At 44.6% G+C, this 21221-nt stretch overlaps 1 protein-coding gene and 1 long non-coding RNA gene across 2 annotated transcripts; both read left to right on the top strand.

The window, feature by feature from the left end:
* Window positions 1-7068: 7068 nt before the first annotated feature.
* On the top strand, window positions 7069-19275 carry akirin2 (akirin 2). Its single transcript, XM_060913542.1, has 5 exons — window positions 7069-7494; window positions 17731-17835; window positions 17935-18084; window positions 18455-18526; window positions 18724-19275. Exons 1-5 carry the CDS (start codon window positions 7308-7310, stop codon window positions 18732-18734), a joined length of 525 nt encoding a protein of 174 aa, XP_060769525.1. The 5' UTR covers window positions 7069-7307; the 3' UTR covers window positions 18735-19275.
* Window positions 7502-17230, top strand: LOC132876820 (uncharacterized). Its single transcript, XR_009652526.1, has 2 exons — window positions 7502-9425; window positions 15482-17230. It is a non-coding gene; the product is annotated as an uncharacterized LOC132876820 (long non-coding RNA).
* Window positions 19276-21221: the final 1946 nt, after the last annotated feature.

Here is a 21221-nt window from a genome sequence, read left to right as displayed (position 1 = left end):
GTTTGCTGTATATTCTTTTGTTTTTTTACATTTATATTGTTTTTAGGCATTATCCATCCATCCATCCATCCATCCATCCATCCATTATCCTAGCCTGGGCCCGCCCATCCTAAGTGTGACGCAGCATGGGGGCCTGTTGCGAACTTAAGGCCAATTTATGCTGACAACCCCGTCCTCGCAGATGGCGTCGCAGATCAAGTCAAGTCAGGTTTATTTTAGTGCTGTCAAGCGATTAAAATATTTAATCGCAATTAATGTCGCGACTGTCATAGTTAACTCGCGATTAATCGCAATTTAATCACACATTTTTGTCACAGGGTGGCACGGTGGTGTAGTGGTTAGCGCTGTCGCCTCACAGCAAGAAGGTCCCGGGTTCGAGCCCCGTGGCCGGCGAGGGCCTTTCTGTGCGGAGTTTGCATGTTCTTTCCTCCGGGTGCTCCGGTTTCCCCCACAGTCCAAAGACATGCAGGTTAGGTTAACTGGTGACTCTAAATTGAGCGTAGGTGTGAATGTGAATGGTTGTCTGTGTCTATGTGTCAGCCCTGTGATGACCTGGCGACTTGTCCAGGGTGTACCTCGCCTTTCGCCCGTAGTCAGCTGGGATAGGATCCAGCTCGCCTGCGACCCTGTAGAAGGATAAAGCGGCTACAGATAATGAGATGAGATGAGATTTTTGTCACATGAAAAACCATTGTAATTCTCTTATCAGCATAAAAAAGTGAATGGGCTTGCTCACCGTTTGAACTACGGGGGATCCAAGATCCCCTGAAACAGACATGAGATCCCTTGAAAACATGACTTGGGAAATGTTGGGGGGTCTCTAAAATATTGTCAAAATGATGTTTATTGACATAGCAATCGTGTGTAACGGGAAGCATTTGCATATCTGAAGTGAGCGCGCGATGGAGATCCGCGCTCTGAGACAAGCGCAAGCACCCCCCCCCAAGGGAATAAAGGGACCCCCCGAAAATATCGGCATAGTTCGAACACTGGTTGTACCAATGTTTTTTTTTTTTTTTATTGCAGAGCATAACACGTCTTGTCACAGCCACTGCAAAGTGGGGCTGGAGCCGCCGATGGGAAAACGAAACCTAAGCCGAGCACCGTGGCTCTTCGGGGGAGGGCAGAGGACTCTGGCTGTGCGGGGCGTGGCATCATGTCACAGAGCGTTAATCTCGCGATAAAAAAATTATCGCCGTTAAAATTGAGTCAAGTTAACGCGTTAATAACGCGACATTTTTGACAGCACTAGTTTATTTGTATCGCGCTTTTAACAATAAACATTGTCGCAAAGCAGCTTTACAGAATTTGAACAACTTAAAACATGAGCTAATTTTATCCCTAATCTATCCCCAATGATGAAGCCTGTGGCGACGGTGACAAGGAAAAACTCCCTCAGACGACATGAGGAAGAAACCTCGAGAGGAACCAGACTCAAAAGGGAACCCATCCTCATTTGGGCAACAACAGACAGCCTGACTATAATATTAACAGCTTTAACATGAGGACAGTTTCGTTGATGTTATAACTCTTCATTGATGGAAACTTGAGTGCAAAACTGTTCATGACTACTGCAGTCCTAAAGTTAGCAAGACAAGTGTAGTCCTCAGCCATAAAAGTCAAGAGCATCCTCCAGGTATAACCCTCAACTGTCCTCATGGGGCCGTCCTTCACAGGAGTGGTGCGATAAAACTCCGACCAGACACAGGGCACCAGGATGGATCAAGCAGGTCCGAGGGGCAGAAGAGGCCAGCATCTCAATCCCAGGACCGACATGTAACTCAGAGGGACAGATTGGGGGGGAGAGAGAGAGAAAGAAAACACATGTTGTTAGGTATGCCCTAAAAATGACAAGTATTAAATCTGTGTGGTGTCTGCAAAGCCCCCCCCCCCCCCTTCGCAGACGCTCTGCGCGCACCTCCCAAAAATTGTGACCACCGCAGACAGCGTCGCAAACAAGAGGGCTCTGATTGGTCCACTCTATATCCGCTGTACACGCACTTCCGCTTCCCTACTTTCCCAGTTTGGTTTGTTTACACGACCGCCATTTTTAAAAACACGAGCGAAGATGGAGCAGCTTGAAGAGCGGTTGATTGAGGAAGTGAGGAAATACGTACATCTATACGACTCCAGTTCTAGTCATTATAAGTAACCGGAGGATAAACACTCCACTAACCACACCCACCAACTACTCCTAGCGATTTCACGACTTCGCGCCCCCTTGCGTTGTGGCGGTGAATAACATCGCGCACGCCTATTACTCCCCGCTCAACGATAAATTACAACTGTCTGCGAAAAGCTATCTGCGAAAGCCTTGTCGCAAGAGCATGCAGAGGCCCTTAGTCTGGCCAGGCAGGCTATCTCCAGCTCTTCCAAGCTCCCGAAAAATCGGGAGCCAATCAACTTTGAGCATCTCCAACGGCCCTGGGTAGAGGCGTGTTCAAGGCAGTGACGTAGTAGAACTGCGACCGGAAGCCATAGATTGTTTACAGAATCTATGCCGGAAGCGCTTCATTCACATCACGAACATGGAGCAGCGGCAAGCCTTTAACACAGCGGTAGATGCTGTATTGAAAGCATTCAACGGGAAGTTCTCATTGAAAACGGAGCAAAGAGCAGCCCTGGAGGTATTTATCTTCTTCCTGTTACTCAAGCAGTTTCCGTCACATCACATATGTCAGAGGAAAGAGTGATATGATTGGTTTAAGCTTCGTCACAGCCTTTTCTGGCTTCGACTGAGGCATTTCAGGGAGGCGGGTCAACCACGCACTTTGGGAAACGGTTGGGCTTAATATCTTTGCCAGACCAATAGCTCGCAGAGCTTTGAAGTTGCGTTAGCCAGACGACCATTATCCTATCCCAGCTGACTATGGGTGAGAGGCGGGGTTCACCCTGCACTACGTTCAGACTGCAACCTGAAACGACCCATATCCGATTTGTTGTGAAATCCGATTTTTTTGTTAGGCCGTTCACATTACCAATTATATGAGACTTGTATGCGATCTCCAATATGAACGGAAAACGACCAAAAGTGTCCCGCATGCGCAAATTGACACGTAATAAGCACATCTACGTAATACATAAACAAAAAAAAAGCGCACTCTTCAAGTTTGCAAGTAAAGCATGGAGATGAGGCGAGACCTGGCGATGTGGTTTTTGTGGCGGCGGCGGAACTCACACAATAATCTGATTAATGTGGGCAGCAGACTAATGAGACCGAAGGTGTCAAATTACTGGAAATTTCCAGAACAATCTTATAATCTTATAATCCAGGATGGTTTAAGTTATAAATCAGTTATAGAAACTGTTTTATTTAATCAGGCTAACAGATCAACATCCAGGTCCCTACCAAATCCACCATTAGCTTGATCAATTCTATAAAAGTCTATTTAAATTCTGAAAACTGTACAAATGTTGTTGTTTTCCACCAAAGAGGCGGGATTAGCCAACGCAGAATAGTGACGTTTGTCTCTTGTTGATGACGTGTAGGTCGCATGAATGCGACCTGTCCGGTCAGACTGCAGTCGCATGTGAAAATAACGGATATGCATCGGAATTAGGACCACATATCCAAGCGGCCTGGGTCGCATGTGAAAAAAATCGGATCTGTGTCGTTCAGATTGTCAATAACAAATCGGATACAGGTCGCATATGGGCAAAAAAATCGGATATGGGTCGTTTCAGGGTGCAGTCTGAACGTAGTCCTGGACAAGTCGCCTCACATTCACACCTACGGTCAATTTAGAGTCACCAGTTAGCCTAACCTGCATGTCTTTCAGGGGCGATTTCTCAGAGACAACAAGGGAAGCCGAACTTCCCCTAAAATTCTCTCACCAAACTGCGGCGTCTACGACGTTGAATTCTCATTAAAACAATAACTTGCATAACATAATATATGCCCAAGATTGTATTTACGTTCATAACTATCCCTATGTCATCCTGTAACTTATTTGAGTGATGTCTGACGAACTTGCAGTTCACTACGAGAATCACCTTTGCTGCCAGGCTGTAACCTTTCTTATTTCAATGGGCTCTATGGACTGGCAGCCGGGTATCCGTTGCAGTCTACGAGACGGCTCTGAACAGCCAATTTCGGCTAGTTGTTATTGGTTAACGTCGACAAAATCGTCACTTCCGGGGAAGCCGGGTATCTCTGGGGGTAAACGGGACATGGGCGGGCCAAGAAGCCGGCTGATAAAGGATTATTGGAGGTGGTGTTTGAAAGACATGAGGAGGGCGGTCGCTGTACTTCGGCGTCGGCGAGGAACACGGTAAGCATGATCAGTCAGTCCCTAGCGGATGTCGAGAAAGTGTAGACGTGTGCCAAAGTCTTTTCATATAAACGGTTCTTCTCATTGATGTCTCTGTACATTACTCTGTAAATAAATGTAAATATTACTCGTTGTGCTCCGTTAACTTTCATCCATTCTATCAGTTTGATCATTCGTGAATTCACTCGTTTATTTCATTTGTAGTTCAATCAACGTGGTTGTAGGCTAGCTTGAGCCTTATTGGGATCTGCAATGCTAGCTGCTAACAGCAGGTATCTATCTGCTATAATGGCAAACGTCGTGGACATGCTTTTGTCAAAACGTTTTGACGCTCTGCCATATGAGGTGAAAGTGAGAATTAAAGAGGAAGGCAGACCAAAGCCCAAGCTTAATCTCATTCAAAAATCGTCGTGGCTCAGGTGGTTAAGGCGCCATACCATGAATGCGGGCGACCCGGGTTCGATTCCGGCCCGAGGTCATTTCCCGATCTCTTCCCGTCTCTCTCTCTCCCGCTCATTTCCTGTCTCTACACTGTCCTATCCAATAAAGGTGCAAAAAGCCCAAAAAAATATCTTAAAAAAAAAAATCAGCAGGTCATAACAACAGGTCTTTTCAGGTGTCTTGGTATGAAAATGTGAACTGGTTGACTGGGTCTCCTGTGACTAATAAAATGTACTGTTGGCCATGTCTTTTGATGAAGCCCTCTCAGGGAAATTTAGTTTGGTCAAAAGATGGGCTTCCCCTGTTTTAAAAACCAGCAGCCGCCACTGATGTCTTTGGACTGCGGGGGAAACCGGAGCACCCGGAGGAAACCCACACGGACACGGGGAGAACATGCAAACTCCGCACAGAAAGGCCCTCGCCGGCCGCTGAGCTTGAACCCGGAACCTTTTTGCTGTGAGGCGACAGCGCTAACCACTACACCACCGTGCCACCCCATTTTAGGCATTTTTTCCCTTTATTATATGATTGTGCATGCTTTATTTGTTGTACGTGAATAAATTAATTTAATGAGGGATATTATTCACTGAGCTTAAATGGATGTGTAGCTGCTTTATTTTATGTTTAGACATGTAATGATTCACACAATTCACCAGTCCATTCAATTCAGGATATTTTTTTTGGAAAAACAAATTAAATGAACACAATTTTATTACCAAAAAAAATCCATCCATTATCTGTAGCCGCTTATCCTGTACAGGGTTGCAGGTGAAAGGCGGGGTACACCCTGGACAAGTCGCCAGGTCTGACACACAACCATTCACACCTACGCTCAATTTAGAGTCACCAGTTAACCTAACCTGCATGTCTTTGGACTGTGGGGGAAACCGGAGCACCCGGAGGAAACCCACGCGGACACGGGGAGAACATGCAAACTCCGCACAGAAAGGCCCTCGCCGGCCACGGGGCTCGAACCCGGACCTTCTTGCTGTGAGGTGACAGCGCTAACCACTACACCACCGTGCCGCCCAGATATTATCTTAAATATTCCTTTTGTTAAATAAAAAAAGACCCTTTTGTTTCATTTTCTTAATAACCAACAGTAATTATTTACCCCCATTTGCAAAGGCTGGAGTAAAATATAATAGCATCTCAACTAATATTCCTTTTATTAAAAATGAAAAAGGTAAAAACTATTCATTTTCTTGATAAACTTTTATGAACATTTGTTCTGCCTCCATTTGTTTTGCTTTATCTTTCATCAGAGTCTGTAGAAAAGAGACAGAGCGACGATTTCTTGTTAAATCAATTTGTACACAATCACACCAGCAGCTCTTTCACGCCTGTTTATTGTGTTTGCAGCATTAGAGCTGTGTTACTTCCACCCACAATGAAGTCATGTCCATCCCACGAGATTTTACATTATTGCGCCCCCTGCTGTCTAAACAACACAATTACAGCGAGGAACAGCTCAGAGATTCCACACCCTGATGATAATCACCTTTTATTATTCATTTCACTGAGTTGAATTGTCATAAATTTGTCACATGATATATCATTACATGCCTATTTATGTTAATGCTATTACTACTGTTAATAATAATAATACACAGAGTTATTATGATGTGTGTATGTTGTAATGAAGCTGAGATGGAGGCATCAGTATGTCGTCACTGCTTATTCTTTCCTTCATTAGCAATTTGCAAGTGCAAGACACACACACACACACACACAAAAACAGGCCTCGCTGTTATCCATTTTAATGATCTCCTGATTGATCTGTTTACTCCGGAGCGTGTTGATTATAGTAATGTGTCCTGCTGTTGTTGTTTAGGGTGAATGAAACCTCTCTCACTGTAAGTTTTGTGTTTGTTGTAAGTGTAGCTTGTGCTTTCTTGATCCCGTGGCTGATTGTGATGGCTGAGCTGTGATCAGTTCCACAGCGGGCCCCGGGTGGATCTCAGCCCTCAGTGGGGAAGGAGGAAACAGGGCGGGTTAACAGCAGACTGGTGTAAACCTCTCCTCACTTCCTTTGGCTCTTGTTGAGATGAACGGAATGATTCGTCAGCCGGTGATTAGTTCTGGTTCTGGTTCCGCCTCGAGCCCGGGGGATTCCAGTCTATAAACATGTCCCCGCCTCGCTCTTGTTCCAGTCTGGAGCTTAAACAGGAAGTTTGGGGTTTAAACTCCTCTCCGCTTTTTTTAAACGCCACAAATCATCCCGGAGCACCAATGGCGGCGCTGAGGAGAGGCGGCTGCTCGCGGTGCACTGTGGGTCATGAAGTTCCGCACAGCTGCTCGGATGAGGAGCTCGAGGACGCTGTGAACTCCAGCTCCCGGCAGCCACCGCGCTGTGACACTGCGCATGCGCGCGAGCTCCCGTCCGCCTGGCCGGTTATCCGGAACTCCTCGTGAGCAGCCGGCGGTGGCGGTCGGAGAGGAGCGCTCGGAGCCCCGCGACTCAATCTGAGGGAATCGGCGAGTTTGTGGTCGATCAGAGCCGGTCGGTGAGGGGATTGGATCAGAGTCGGTCAGCGAGGGGATTGGATCAGAGCCCGAGCCGCCGCGGATTGCTGCTGCTGTGAGCGCGGACTGATGGCGTGCGGAGCCACTCTGAAACGCTCCCTGGAGTTTGACCCGGTGATGAAGCAGAACTCCCCGAAGAGGAGGCGCTGTGTCCCGGTGTCACCCCTCTCCTCATCCTCATCCTCCTCCTCCCCGCAGAAATACCTGCGCCTCCAACCCTCACCTTTCGGACAGGTCAACACCACGCCCACTCCAGGTGAGACCCCACCCCCTGGCAGCACTTCACTGCACTTCTCTTCTCCCTCTGTCCTGCTGCACTAACACAGCAGCCAGCATGATCACTACTAACTAATACTAACTCACTAACTAACACAGCAGCCAGCATGATCACTATTACTAACTAACTAACTAACTAACACAGCAGCCAGCATGCTCACTACTACTAATACTAACTAACTAACTAACTAACTAACACAGCAGCCAGCATGATCACTACTACTAATACTAACTAACTAACTAACTAACTAACTAACTAACACAGCAGCCAGCATGCTCACTACTACTAATACTAACTAACTAACTAACTAACTAACTAACTAACACAGCAGCCAGCATGATCACTATTACTAACTAACTAACTAACTAACTAACTAACTAACACAGCAGCCAGCATGATCACTACTAACTAATACTAACTAACTAACTAACACAGCAGCCAGCATGATCACTACTACTAACTAACTAACTAACTAACTAACTAACTAACTAACTAACTAACTAACTAACACAGCAGCCAGCATGCTCACTACTACTAATACTAACTAACTAACTAACACAGCAGCCAACATGATCACTATTACTAACTAACTAACTAACACAGCAGCCAGCATGATCACTACTACTAACTAACTAACTAACTAACTAACTAACTAACTAACACAGCAGCCAGCATGCTCACTACTACTAACTAACTAACTAACTAACTAACACAGCAGCCAGCATGCTCACTACTACTAATACTAACTCACTAACTAACACAGCAGCCAGCATGCTCACTAACTAACTAACTAACTAACTAACTAACTAACTAACTAACTAACTAACTAACACAGCAGCCAGCATGCTCACTACTACTAATACTAACTCACTAACTAACACAGCAGCCAGCATGCTCACTACTAACTAACTAACTAACTAACTAACTAACTAACTAACTAACTAACACAGCAGCCAGCATGCTCACTATTACTAATACTAACTCACTAACTAAGTGGAACAGCTGCAGTGGAGGGAGTTCATCAGTGACACCGACCTCATCAACAGTTATTGAGCAGTTTATTTCCTCAGAGCTGACTGATCGGTTAATTAAAGGACAGTTAATCAGGTTTAAAATAGTCACTGATCATAACTCACTATCCAGTTCACTAGTGAACTTGCAGACTGATGAGTTCGCAGCCCAGACTCTTTAAACCTCCAGGCAGAAATTTTGACCTAAACATTTTGTACAGGGGGCGTCGTGGCTCAGGTGGATAAGGCGCTATACCATAAATCCAGGGACCCGGGTTCGATTCCGACCCGAGGTCATTTCCTGATCCCTCCCCGTGTCTCTCTCTCCCGCTCACTTCCTGTCTCTACACTGTCCTATCCAATAAAGGTGAAAAAAGCCCCGAAAAAAAACCACCTAAACATTTTGTACAAATGCTGAGTAAAGCTGAGTCCGTGTGTTTACGCAGATAAACAGCGTCACTTTTGGTTTAAAGCCGTTTACTAACAATCAGATTGTGTTAATTGAATAAACAGCGCTGCACATTATTAATCATATCACAGCCGGAATCAGAATCAGAACAGCGTTTACTGCCGAGTCCGTTCCGACATGCATACAAGGACTCTGTTTTGGTGGTTGGTGCTTGAAAAGTTAAGATAGAAGAACAAAAAAAGACAAAAGTAGTTTTTTTAATAAATAGAACAAAAATAAGAAGAATGTCCAAGTTTGAAAAGCGGACGTATTTAAGGAGTCCGTGTCCGGGTTCTTTTGAAGTCCGAGCTGTGCGGTGTGACCCAGAATGCGCAATAAAGTTGACAGAATGAAGAAGGTCGTGGTTCAGAGACGAAGTGCGTTAACGCCACAGAATGAAGTGTTAGAGTTGAGAGTCAGGAGGGTCTCGGGCCTTATTGATGAGGCGTGAGGTTTTGGTTCTTTTTTTTTTTTTTTTTTTTAATATGTTTATTGGACAAACCACAAAGAGAATCACAGTCAAAGTATAAAATGTTTACAGGCCATGGGTTTGTTTTTGTTTTTAAATCAAGAACCCAACACCCAAAACACCCACCCTCCCCAACCCAATAATTCCCATGAACTGAAAATGAAACAAACTATTATAAAGAAAGGGCAAATCGGCCTGAACTAGTAGATGCATATCTACCCATAAAGATACATACATATACACAAAGACAACAAAGACATTAAAATGAAGCAGAGTGAAAAATAAATAAATAAATAAATAAATAATAATAATAAACATAAAATAATGATACTACTACTAATAAAAAGCAAACAATTTAAAACAATATGTACAATAAATAAAAATAAAAAAAAGGGGGAAAGTGTCACTAGTCTTCAATGTCTAATTGTTAGTTTATGTTAAATAGATCATAGGAAAGGAGGGGCTCCCACGTTTTATAGAATGTTCTCAAAGATCCTCTAACAGTATGCTTTATTTTCTCTAGGTGTAGGAAAGACATAAGCTCTCCAAGCCAGGAACAAGAGCCAGGTGGTTTAGGGCTCTTCCAGTGAAGAAGTATTTGACGTTTGGCTATTAGTGCAGCAAATGCAATAACATCAGCTTGGTAACTGTTAAATTTCCCTAAAACAGGGGACACACCAAAAATTGCAATTAAAGGACATGGGGAGATAGGAATATTCAGGACTTCAGAGAGGGTGGTGAAGAAAGATAACCAGAAAGCATTAAGTTTGGTACAGGTGTAGAAAGTGTGTGTATGATCTGCTGGAGAGTGAGAACACCTGATGCAGAGATCATCCGCTTCAGGGAACAGTTTTTTCAGCCTGGCCCTGGTGTAGTGAAGTCTGAAAACCACTTTGAACTGAATAAGACTCATTCGTGCACAAATACAGGTGGTGTTAATCCTGGCCAAGACATCCATCCACCAGACATCTTCCAATGGAAGACCAAGTTCCTTTTCCCAATTCTCCTTAAGCCATAACAGAGGAGACAACTGGGATGAGAGGAGGAGATTGTGTATTGAGGAAATGCGGCTGTTTATAACTGGATTGTACATAATGTCTTCCAACAGAGTTTTTTCTGGCAATGTAGGGAAGGAAGTGAAATGAGTTTTTGCAAAGTCTCTTAATTGAAAATATCTAAAAAGACCTTGATTTGAGACACCACGGTTTTTGACCAGGTCAGCAAAGCTTACAAAAGAATTAACTGAGTATAGGTCATTGAAAGAGACCAGGCCCATATTTCTCCACAACATGAAGGTCTTATCTATACTGGAAGGTAAGAACAAGTGATTATTGCAGATGGGAAGAAGGACAGATGGAGCTTTTAAACCAAAGTGATTTCTAAACTGCTTCCAGATTTTTAAGGAGGAACGCACCAAAGGATTATTAGTGTGTTGAGAAGGGCGTATAGAGAGAGGACCAAAAAGCAAGGCTGGTAGTGAAGATGTAATGCAAGAGTTTGCTTCTATTACACACCAGTTAATGTCTGGGTAATGACACCATTTCTTAAGCATTTGAATGTTAGCGGCCCAATAGTATAACAGCATGTTTGGTAGAGCAAAACCCCCAACCAGCTTGGGTCTCTCTAACATTCTTTTCTGAATCCTGGGGATCTTGCCATTCCAAATAAAAGAGGACACACTTCTGTCCAGTGACTTAAAAAAAGATTTCGGAAGAAAAAGAGGGAGTGTCTGAAACAGAAATAAGATACGGGGTAACACATTCATTTTAATTGTCTCAATTCGGCCAACAAGAGAAAGGGGTAAAGCATGCCATCTCTGAAGATCTGCTTTTATATTCTCAACAAGTTTTATGAAATTGTTTTTATGAAGAGAGCTAAGTGAATGAGAGATATTGACGCCTAAATATTTAAAGCTATTAGGGGATAACTGAAAGGGTAGTGTACCTGGAGGGATTAATTTAGCAGATTGATTGACAGGAAAACAGAGACTCTTATCAATGTTCAATTTATAACCTGAGAATGTTCCAAATGTCTTAAGTAAATCCACTATTTTCTCAGTGCAGTTAAGAGGGTCACACACATATAACAATAAATCATCGGCATAGAGCGAGACTCTATGTTCAAGGCCTCCTCTAATAATACCAGAGAATAGTGGGGAAGTTCTCAAGGCAATTGAAAGTGGTTCTATGGCTATTGCAAATAATAAAGGTGACAAGGGACACCCCTGACGTGTGCCACGTGTTAGAGGGAAGGCAGGAGATATATCAGAGTTGGTTTTAACACTAGCAGTTGGGGCAGAGTACAGAAGACGAATCCAAGAAATGAATTTAGTTCCAAACCCAAACCTGTGCAATACAGAAAATAAGTAATTAAATTCTACGCGATCAAACGCTTTTTCTGCGTCAAGGGAAATGACCAGCTCAGGGGTTGGAGAGGCAGAAGGAGATAAAACCACGTTCAAGAGTCTGCGTACACTAAATGATAGTTGACGGCCCAGGATAAAACCTGTTTGGTCTTCTGAAATAATTTTAGGGAGACATGTCTCCAGTCTACGTGCTAGCACCTTCGCCAGAATTTTAACATCGTTGTTAAGAAGACTGATGGGTCTGTAGCTGCCGCATAGATTTGGGTCCTTGTCTTTCTTTAATATAAGGGAAATCAAAGCCTGATTGAGAGTTGGAGGTAAAATTCCCTGCTCCAATGAGTCATTATAGACATCCAGTAGTAAAGGGGCTAGTTGAATAGAAAACTTCTTAAAAAACTCCACTGGATAGCCATCTGGGCCAGGGGCTTTGTTACTCCGCATTTGGGCTATGCAGGAGGTGATTTCTTCTAACTTAAGGGGTTCATCTAAACTTCCCGACATATCCTCACTTAAAGTTGGAAATTCTAAGTTATCTAGAAATGAGTCCATGGAAAAGCTATTAGAAGGAGGTTCTGATTGGTAAAGAGTAGAATAGAAAGAGGAAAAGGCGGAATTTATGGAGGCGGGGTCTGTAGTCAGATTATGAGAAGTGTCAAAAATCTGTGAAATAAAACGTGAAGCATATTCGTGTCTCAACTGTGAGGCTAAAAGGCGGCCAGCTCTATCCCCATGCTCATAATATGTGGCTCTTGTGCGCTGCAATAGGTATTCTGCTTTCCCAGTGGATAATAGGTCAAACTCAGTCTGCAACTGTAAGCGCTTGGCAGTTAAATCAGGATTAATTGATAATGCCTGTTGCCTATCTATATTTAGAATGGCATCTGTTAATTCTTGCTGCTTCAATCTTCTATTTTTAGCTAAATTAGAACTAAAAGATATAATACTCCCTCTAATGAAGGCTTTTAATGTTTCCCATAAGAGTGATGGCGATACATGCTCAGATCTATTAGTATCTAAGAAAAAATTAATGTTTGTAGAAACATAATCACAAAAATCAGAATCAGCAAGCAAGCTGGAATTAAGCCTCCAACCACCTTTATGACTGAGGGAACTTAATGGTAAACACAGGTCTAGAATGTGGGGGGCGTGGTCAGAAATTACAATGGCGGAGTATTGTGTAGTACCAACAAGAGGTAGAAGAGATTTATCAATAAAAAAATAGTCAATACGTGAGTAAACCTTATGGACAGGAGAATAGTAGGAGAAATCCTTCGCGCTGGGATGGAAAAAGCGCCAGGGGTCAACACATCCAATTTGTTCCATGAAAGGCGTTAAAAACTTAGACATAGCTGATGGTGTTACTGTTTTAGACTGAGAGCGATCAATAGCAGGGTTAGTGACACAGTTAAAGTCTCCACCCAGGATTAGCTGATGAGTATCCAAATTTGGTAAATGAGAAAAAACAGTGGACATGAAATTTGGGCAATCCCAGTTTGGTGCGTATAAGTTCGCTAAAACCACAGGAGTTTTAAAGAGCAAGCCAGAAACTATAATATAACGGCCACAGGGATCAGAGTGTATCTGGTCAGGAGAAAACTGAATTCTTTTATGAATTAAAATAGCCACGCCTCTGGATTTACTATTAAAATTGGAGTGAAAAATCTGACCAACCCAAGGTTTGCGTAGTCTCACCTGATCTTCCCTGCGCAAGTGCGTCTCCTGCAAAAAAGCTATACCAGTAGAAAGGCTCTTTAAGTGTGAGAGAACTTTACATCGTTTAATTGGCCCACCTAACCCACGTACATTCCAGGTAACTATTTTAATGGGGTGCCTATTCGACCCACCTTGCATTGTAGAGGAAGTTGACATCTATATCAAGTCTTGGAGATAATTAGTTCTACATGAATCATATGGGAGCTGTATCAGAGACAATTTAAGTAAAAATGGGGATTCGTGACACAAAGTTAAAAGGAAGGTAAAAAAATAAATAAAAGAGAAAGAAAAACAAGAAGGAAAAATTACACAAAAAAGAGACAATTGGCCTAAGAGAAAAACCACCCAACCCCCCAACCCCCCCAACCCCAAAATTGAAACAGTAAACATAACAGACAAATGATTCTGAAGCTCGTCCGCCAGAGCGGCGAGTAGCCAGAAATGGTAAACATGCATCCGATTAATTGTGTTGTGTTAATCCTGCTCCTGAACTAAAAAGGCATTATACATTGAACCAGCAAATAATCAATAAGTGAGGAAATAAATGGAGCTGTAAGGAGAGAGAACACGTCATTGAAAAGCAAACAGCAAGATAGCCACTAAATGGCGACCTCAAAGAGTGCAGTGTTGCCAGCACCAGTTGCTTTAACCCAGATATCTGAGTAAAAATAAACCCCTCTGGATCACATAGTAAACTAAGCGTCAAAGAGAAAAATGACTGCTAAAAAATTATAAGAACACAAAAGGGGAGAAAAACTGAAAAGTCTTTTGCAGTTCACTATGTCAGGGTAAACATTCAGCCCCTAAATGTTCTTTCTTAACAAATAAACCAGCCAGCCAAAGGCTGGCTATCACCTGCGGTCAGCGCGTTGCTTAATCGGACGGGTCCGCGGCAGATGAGTCCTCCGTAATTGGAACCAGTGGCTGTATACGGTCAGTGGTTGAGATGTGTCGCTCGTAGAATGCCTCTGCGTCCGCTGGGGAGTCGAAGGTGTGCACTCTGCTCCTGTAAGTGAGACGGAGACGGGCTGGGTAGATCATGCCAAACTTGACGCCTTTTTTGTAGAGGAGCCCTTTGACATCGTTAAAGGCTGAGCGCTTCTTCGCCACTGCTGCGCTGAAATCCTCGAAAATTCTGATTCGGTGGCCCTCGTATGAAATATCTTTGTGCGCTTTTGCCCACTTCAGCACCGTTTCCTTTTCAAGGAATCTATGAAACCTAACAATCAGAGCGCGCGGGGCTGCTCGTTTGTTGGGCTGGTTCTGTAAGCTCCTGTGAGCGCGATCCAATACAGGTAGTTCAGACAACAGTCCGCCCAGCAGGGTATGGAACATTTTGGCCATAAAGTCTCTGCAGTCCTTCCCCTCGGTACCCTCCGGTAGTCCCAGGACACGGAGGTTTTGACGCCTAGATCTAGATTCCAAATCTTCCACCTTAGTTTGGAGCGCAGCATTCTCCTCCATTAATGTTTCCACCGTTGATTGAAGCACGCACATATCATGCTCGAGCTGCGTAACGCGGTCGCTATGGTCAGTTAGGGTAGACTCCATTTCCCTGATTGTACCAGCCTGAGTAACTAGCGTAGACTCTATCGACTCCACAGAAGAACGCACAGACTCCAACGAGCTGCTCAACAGAGTAGTCAGTTCGTCAGTCATTGTTTTTCGGAGTTTTTCAAGCTCCACAACCAGTGTCTCAGTGGTTAGCGGAGGACTATCCGCCATGTTGCTAGCAGCAGATTTGTCGGTCGGGGACGGCGTTGTTCTTCCACTGGTTTTCCTCATCTTGCGCATTACTCTTTGTCCTGCAAATAGCTGTAAAGTACTAGTATATTCCAATATCACTCCTAATGTAAGAGGCATGAAAGGTAAAGGCACTTTCGTTAAGTTATAAACTGGAAAGTATCGGAGCTCAGGCTCACACGTCTTAACACCACATCGCGCAACCGGAAGTCCCCGAGGTTTTGGTTCTAATGGACCACAACCTCCTACCAGTCAACTCCCAGGGGAGATGGGTTTAATATTACTGAAAACTGATTCTGGGTGAGGAGAGCGGTGCTGCAGGATCACTGACGCGTCACTGCACCAGCTGCTGTTTACATAAAAACAGATTTGTTTTGCCGGAGAGATCCGTGTTCCAGTCGGCTCTGAAATGGCGGAAGCCGACCGGCTACGTCTCCGTGAAGAAGCATGAAACAGAAGATGAGTGAACGTCCCTGTTTCTCTCCACCAGCAGCTGGAGTTCGTCCGGTTTGTTGCACAGTGAGCGCACGTTCGAGAGAAACATCACAGGTAGTGAGCAGAGTGTGACGTCTGCACCGACGGAGGCGTACGAGCGCACCGGCGTGTTTCCCTCTCCTCCGGCGTCTCACCCAGCGAGCAAAGGTGAGGCATGTCCAATGTTTCCACAGAAGACACCAGAGAAGTTGGTGATCAGTCCGCTGGAGTTGTTCCCGTGATGTTCACAAGCTCTTCTCTGGTGAGAGGTTCGAGTATCGCAGCAGTGAACTGAGTTTACGAACAAAACAAGGCGAGACGGTGCTCGCCAACACGCCGAGGCAGCAACCCGCGGCGCCGTGTTAATGTTAATTCACCAGACCGTAAGGAGTGTGATATCGGACGGTGACCCGACAGTAGTGGCGTAAAGTGAAAGCGCTGGTTCACTGCTGTCCCCCAGGCGCCCAGCAGAGTCTCGCCATCATAAATGTGCTGGTGTTGTTTCTGGAGCAAAGAAAGGAATAAATCTGCATCGTAACTGCGATGCGAATCTCATTATTGGTCTCACTGTCACAAGACAATGCAGTGATTTATTGAGGTGAAAAACATGACACAATTCACTGCCTCCTTCATGGTGCTGTCATATTATTATTCAGGGGGATCCTGCGCTCTGATTGGCTGGCGAGCGGGTCTGTATCCTACGATACGGACCCTGGTTACGGACCTCTGGCGACACGCTCGTTCACAACAACAACAAACATAGTATAATTTTTTGTCAACATTTATCTTTTTTTTTTTTCATCTCGTCTTTTTCCGCTTATCCGGAGCCGGGTCGCAGAGGCAGCAGTCTGAGCATGGAAGCCCAAACTTCCCTCTCCCCAGACACCTCGGCCAGCTCCTCGGGAAGAACACCGAGGCGTTCCCAAGCCAGCCGAGAGGCATAGTACCTCCAGTGTGTCCTGGGTCTTCCTGGTGGGAAATGCCTGGAACACCTCCCCAGGGAGGCATCCGAAAAAGATGCCCGAGCCACCTCGGCTGATTCCTCTCGATGTGGAGGAGCAGCGGCTCTACTCCAAGCTCCTCCTGAGTGACTGCGCTTCTCACCCTGCGAAGGAAACTCATTTCGGCCGCTTGTATCCGCGATCTTGTTCTTTCAGTCATTACCCAAAGCTCATGACCCCATAGGTGAGAGTCGGAACGTAGATCGACCGGTAAAATCGAGAGCTTCGCCTTTTGGCTCAGCTCCTTCTTCACCACGACGGACCGGTAAAGCGACCGCATCACTGCGGAGGCTGCACCGATCCGCCTGTCGATCTCACGCTCCATCCTTCCCTCACTCACCGAGATACTTGAGGCAGGACTTCCCCACCACCCTGGAGAGGGCAAGCCACCCTTTTCCGGTCGAGAACCATGGCCTCGGACTTGGAGGTGCTGATTCTCATCCCAGCCGCTTCACACTCCCACCGCAGTGCATGCTGAAGGTCTTTTTTTTTTTTAAATAAAATTTATTTATAAGCTTATCAAAAATCTTATAAATGTTTGCCAGCATTTCTCAGGAGAACAGCATTAATTGTACAGCATGGATAGCGATAACGACAGTGTTCACGGCGAAAGCGAGTTTTACTCCCCTGAGGAAGAAGAAATAAAGAAAACATTTCAGGAGGAAACTAAAAACCTCTAACTGTTGCTAACGCCGAGCAAAAACATGGCTGAATCCTGAATGACTCAATTTTGTATAAATACGGGACGACATAGGCGGCAAAACGTAGTTTGTTTTTTTTCCCTGCCATGTTAGTGCATATATGTATCATAAGGAGAGAGAACCATGAAACTGCTAAAGTAACCACAAAAAATGTTCCATGATGTTTTTTCCTGACGTTAATCGTGAACACTAACCCTCACGTGCGTGTGCAGAGTGGTCTCCGGTGCGACTGCCGTGAAACTACAGATCGCAGAGTCGTGAAGTAAGTGCGAGTTCATTTTGTCTCCTCAGAGGAAATTCTGCAGAACATTAAACAGGAGTACAAACGCATGAAGAGACGACACGTGGAGAGCACGTTCACAGACATGGACACTCAGCCCAGCTCATCCATCACAGGTAACTAATCACACGCCACGCCGCACACACTGCTAAACACCGCCTCCTTCATGACTAATTATTAGATTTAACTCTTCCGTGTGTGTGTGTGTGTGTCAGGTGTGTGTGCGGGCGCGTTGCCTCCCAGCAAATGGGAACAGCCGTTGTTCAGTCTGAAGCAGGTGGGTTTGATCTGTGAGCGTCTGCTGAAGGAACGAGAGGAGAAAGTGCGAGAGGAGTATGAGGAAATTCTCTCTACTAAACTCGCAGGTAAACTCCATCACCTCCACAGGGGGGCGCTCTGCTCTGTCACACTGCTGCAGGGTGCACTTACGACTTCTACAGCACACACACACACACACACACGCGAGGACGCGGTGAGGGTCTGCGGCGGTGTAGAACGTTGGAGTTGTTGACAGTGTATCAGCGAGGGGTTCTGTAACGGTTCTACACTCTAGAACCCTGTCCGTGAAAGTGAGGTTCTCTCTGGTCTCGTGTACACTGCGGAGTGCTCTTGGTGCTCCGGTGTAGGGAATAAGGGAGCAGAGAGAGGGGTTGATTTGGGGCACGGACCAATACCATGTTTTAGTTCTGTGAGTGAACTGGTGTGTGTGTGTGTGTGTGTTTTCCCTCTGTGCAGAACAATATGATGCATTTGTGAAGTTCACTCATGATCAGATCATGCACCGGTTTGGAGAGCAAGCTCCTAGCTGTGAGTTACTACACACACACACACACACACACACACACACACAGCGATTGGTTGTCATGGAAACAGTAAGATGTGGTTTGGTTGAGGTTTTTTAGTGCACTGCTGTGTGATTTGAGCTGCAGCTCTTTATTTAACATTCTGTTTCTCTCTGTGTGTGTGTGTGTGTGTGTGTGTGTGTGTGTGTGTGTGTGTGTCAGATGTGTCATGAGTGTGTGTACAGCGTCTGAACTCCACCGCTGGTGTTGGGTTTCGTCAGGCCCTGCGCTTCCTGCTGTCTCCAGACTCCACGTCAGTGTAACAGTTTCCTGGAGCTGCCTGTGGTTCTGGTGTGTGTGTGTGTGTGTGTGTGTGTGTGTGTGTGTGTGTGTGTGTGTGTGCGCACAGTGGAATGGCTGCTGTGATTTTTCATTTCCTCATTGTTCGTATTTATTACGCTTCTTTTTTATGCTTTAAAAAAAAAAAACCCTCAGTTTTAATCTTTAGTTTTTTCCCCTGTCGTGTGTGTGTGTGTGTGTGTGTGTGTGAGAGAGGTTCTATTTGCTGTGTTTTTCAGTGAACAACTCTTGGCTTTGTAAAAATGTACTCATGTATAAATCACTTGTATATTTTGATTAAAGTTTCTTTTTTCATTTTTAAATTATTTTTATTTTCTCTGCTCAGCATTATAGTTTTATAGCTGGTGTTTCGTAACACTTTACCTGACTCTTCTGTCGAGGTGACGTCTACAAATAAACAGTTTACACAAAGACTTTCTGACTCCTGTTTATTTAGTGTAATGGGTTATTTAATCTTATATTCTGACTACAACTGTATATAATACAAGATTTAAATTTATTTATAGAAATGTACGTGTGTGTGTGTGCGTACGCATCTTCTAACCAGACATTTCAGAGGTTATACTGTATTAAAGTGCTGATGACACGTTTGGCGATGTTTTATAACATAAAAAGTAATTCCCGATGATCCATATATTAATTCACGAAGGCGCCTATTTTACAAGTTATGATAAAAATCGCGGCTATTTGGGCAAATTTGACGGGGCTGCAGCACCCAGGAGACGAAAGAGGAGGAGGAGCTATATGACGTCAGCGAAAGAACCTTCCTCCTAACTTACCAGTTTGTTGTTGATGCGACAGGTGTTCAGTTTGTCATTATTAGTATTTTTATTAGACATGTATATTAGTTATTATGCCTTCGCGTTGTGTTGCCGGCTTTTGCTCCAAAACCCACAAGGATGGGGTAAGTTTATTCAAGTTTCCCAGAGATCCCGAGCTGCAAGTCAGGCGCACTCGTGACAAGTGGGAGCCCTCACCAACATCCGTCCTGTGCTCTGAACACTTCGATTTGGATTGTTTTGACACCCTTCCCAGCTTAAAGGAATCTCTTGGGTGTTCAGTTCAGCACAAACGTGTGTTACTACCATCAGCAGTGCCGACACAGTGTTGCCAGATGCTGCTGACGTTTTCCAGCCCAAAATATGTTCAAAATGCACTTGAAAACGCCCAACTGGGCGGGATTCCTCCCAATCTGGCAACACTGCCAGTATTCCGGAAGGGTCTACTAGTAGCTACGCCGGATCCAAAGACGGTCCTCCTGTCAGAACATGTGTCGTGAAACGACATAAGATAAAGGTACGTAGAGCTGTAGATTCTACATGATAATCATAAAGTCGGCGTGATATCAGTCTTGTGAAAGCTTGCGGCTTTCATGTAACTGCCGCCTAGCAACGAGAGGCGAAGGGTAAAGAGGGTAGGCTATCATAGATTCTATTCGGAAGAGATCAGCACAATTCTAGACTCCCAGAAGAGGAAGAGCTAGCACTAGAGAGTTCACTGGCGTTTTCATGCGCCATTTCCATCGAGTAGAACCGCAGCGTGTTCTCCCGCTGACGTCACAGCATGGCCGCGAGCCACGGACCCAGTTTTCTTGCGCTGTGCAATTAAAAGTTGGATATTTGCGTAACAGCTTCTTTTCACGTAATTATAACAGAAATCTAACATGTTTGTATAGTTTATTTAAGAAATTGCATAGAGTCATGTTCGTGTCATCAGCACTTTAATGATTCATTTCATGTTTTATTTCAGATTGTATAAAGCCGTTGTCCTTTAATTAGGGATTACAAATAAATGTTTGTTCCAGAGAGAAAACAATTTTAAAAGAACGTAACTCATAATGCTATTTGTCTGTTCCACAGTTATATTAAATGTTTTTGTTTGCCAAGAATCTCAAACCCGTTCCAGCTCCGTGAAGAACTCGAGCGTCCTGCACAGCGCCCTGACTGAACTCAACCCCACTGAACACCGACTGCACACATCAGGGTTTGATCTCACTAACGGCCCTGTAGCTTGTATGAACGCAAATCCCCACAGCCACGCCCCAAACTCTAGTGGAAAGCCTTCCCGGAAGAGTGGAGCTTAATATAACAGCACAGGGAAATAAATATAGGCATTACAAAAAGCTGATTAATGATCATTCCTGGTGCAGAAATGAGAAAGTATATTAGTTGTTTCATCAACTTTTTAATTTTTATCAGAATGTGACGGTGTCTGTGAGAAAAGTTTTCACATTTTTCCTCATGAGAGTTTATTCTGCTCGGAAAGATAACCCGTGTGTCTCCTGTTTAAAAAGTCGAACTCATGGGCTTGAAAGGGTGAAGTGTGCCTGTGGTTATTCCAGGAGGTCCTCAGGTCTTTCC

Source organism: Neoarius graeffei, chromosome 2 (assembly GCF_027579695.1).
Source record: "Neoarius graeffei isolate fNeoGra1 chromosome 2, fNeoGra1.pri, whole genome shotgun sequence".
NCBI classification, from domain to species: domain Eukaryota; kingdom Metazoa; phylum Chordata; class Actinopteri; order Siluriformes; family Ariidae; genus Neoarius; species Neoarius graeffei.
This window is presented reverse-complemented; position numbering and strand designations above follow the sequence as displayed.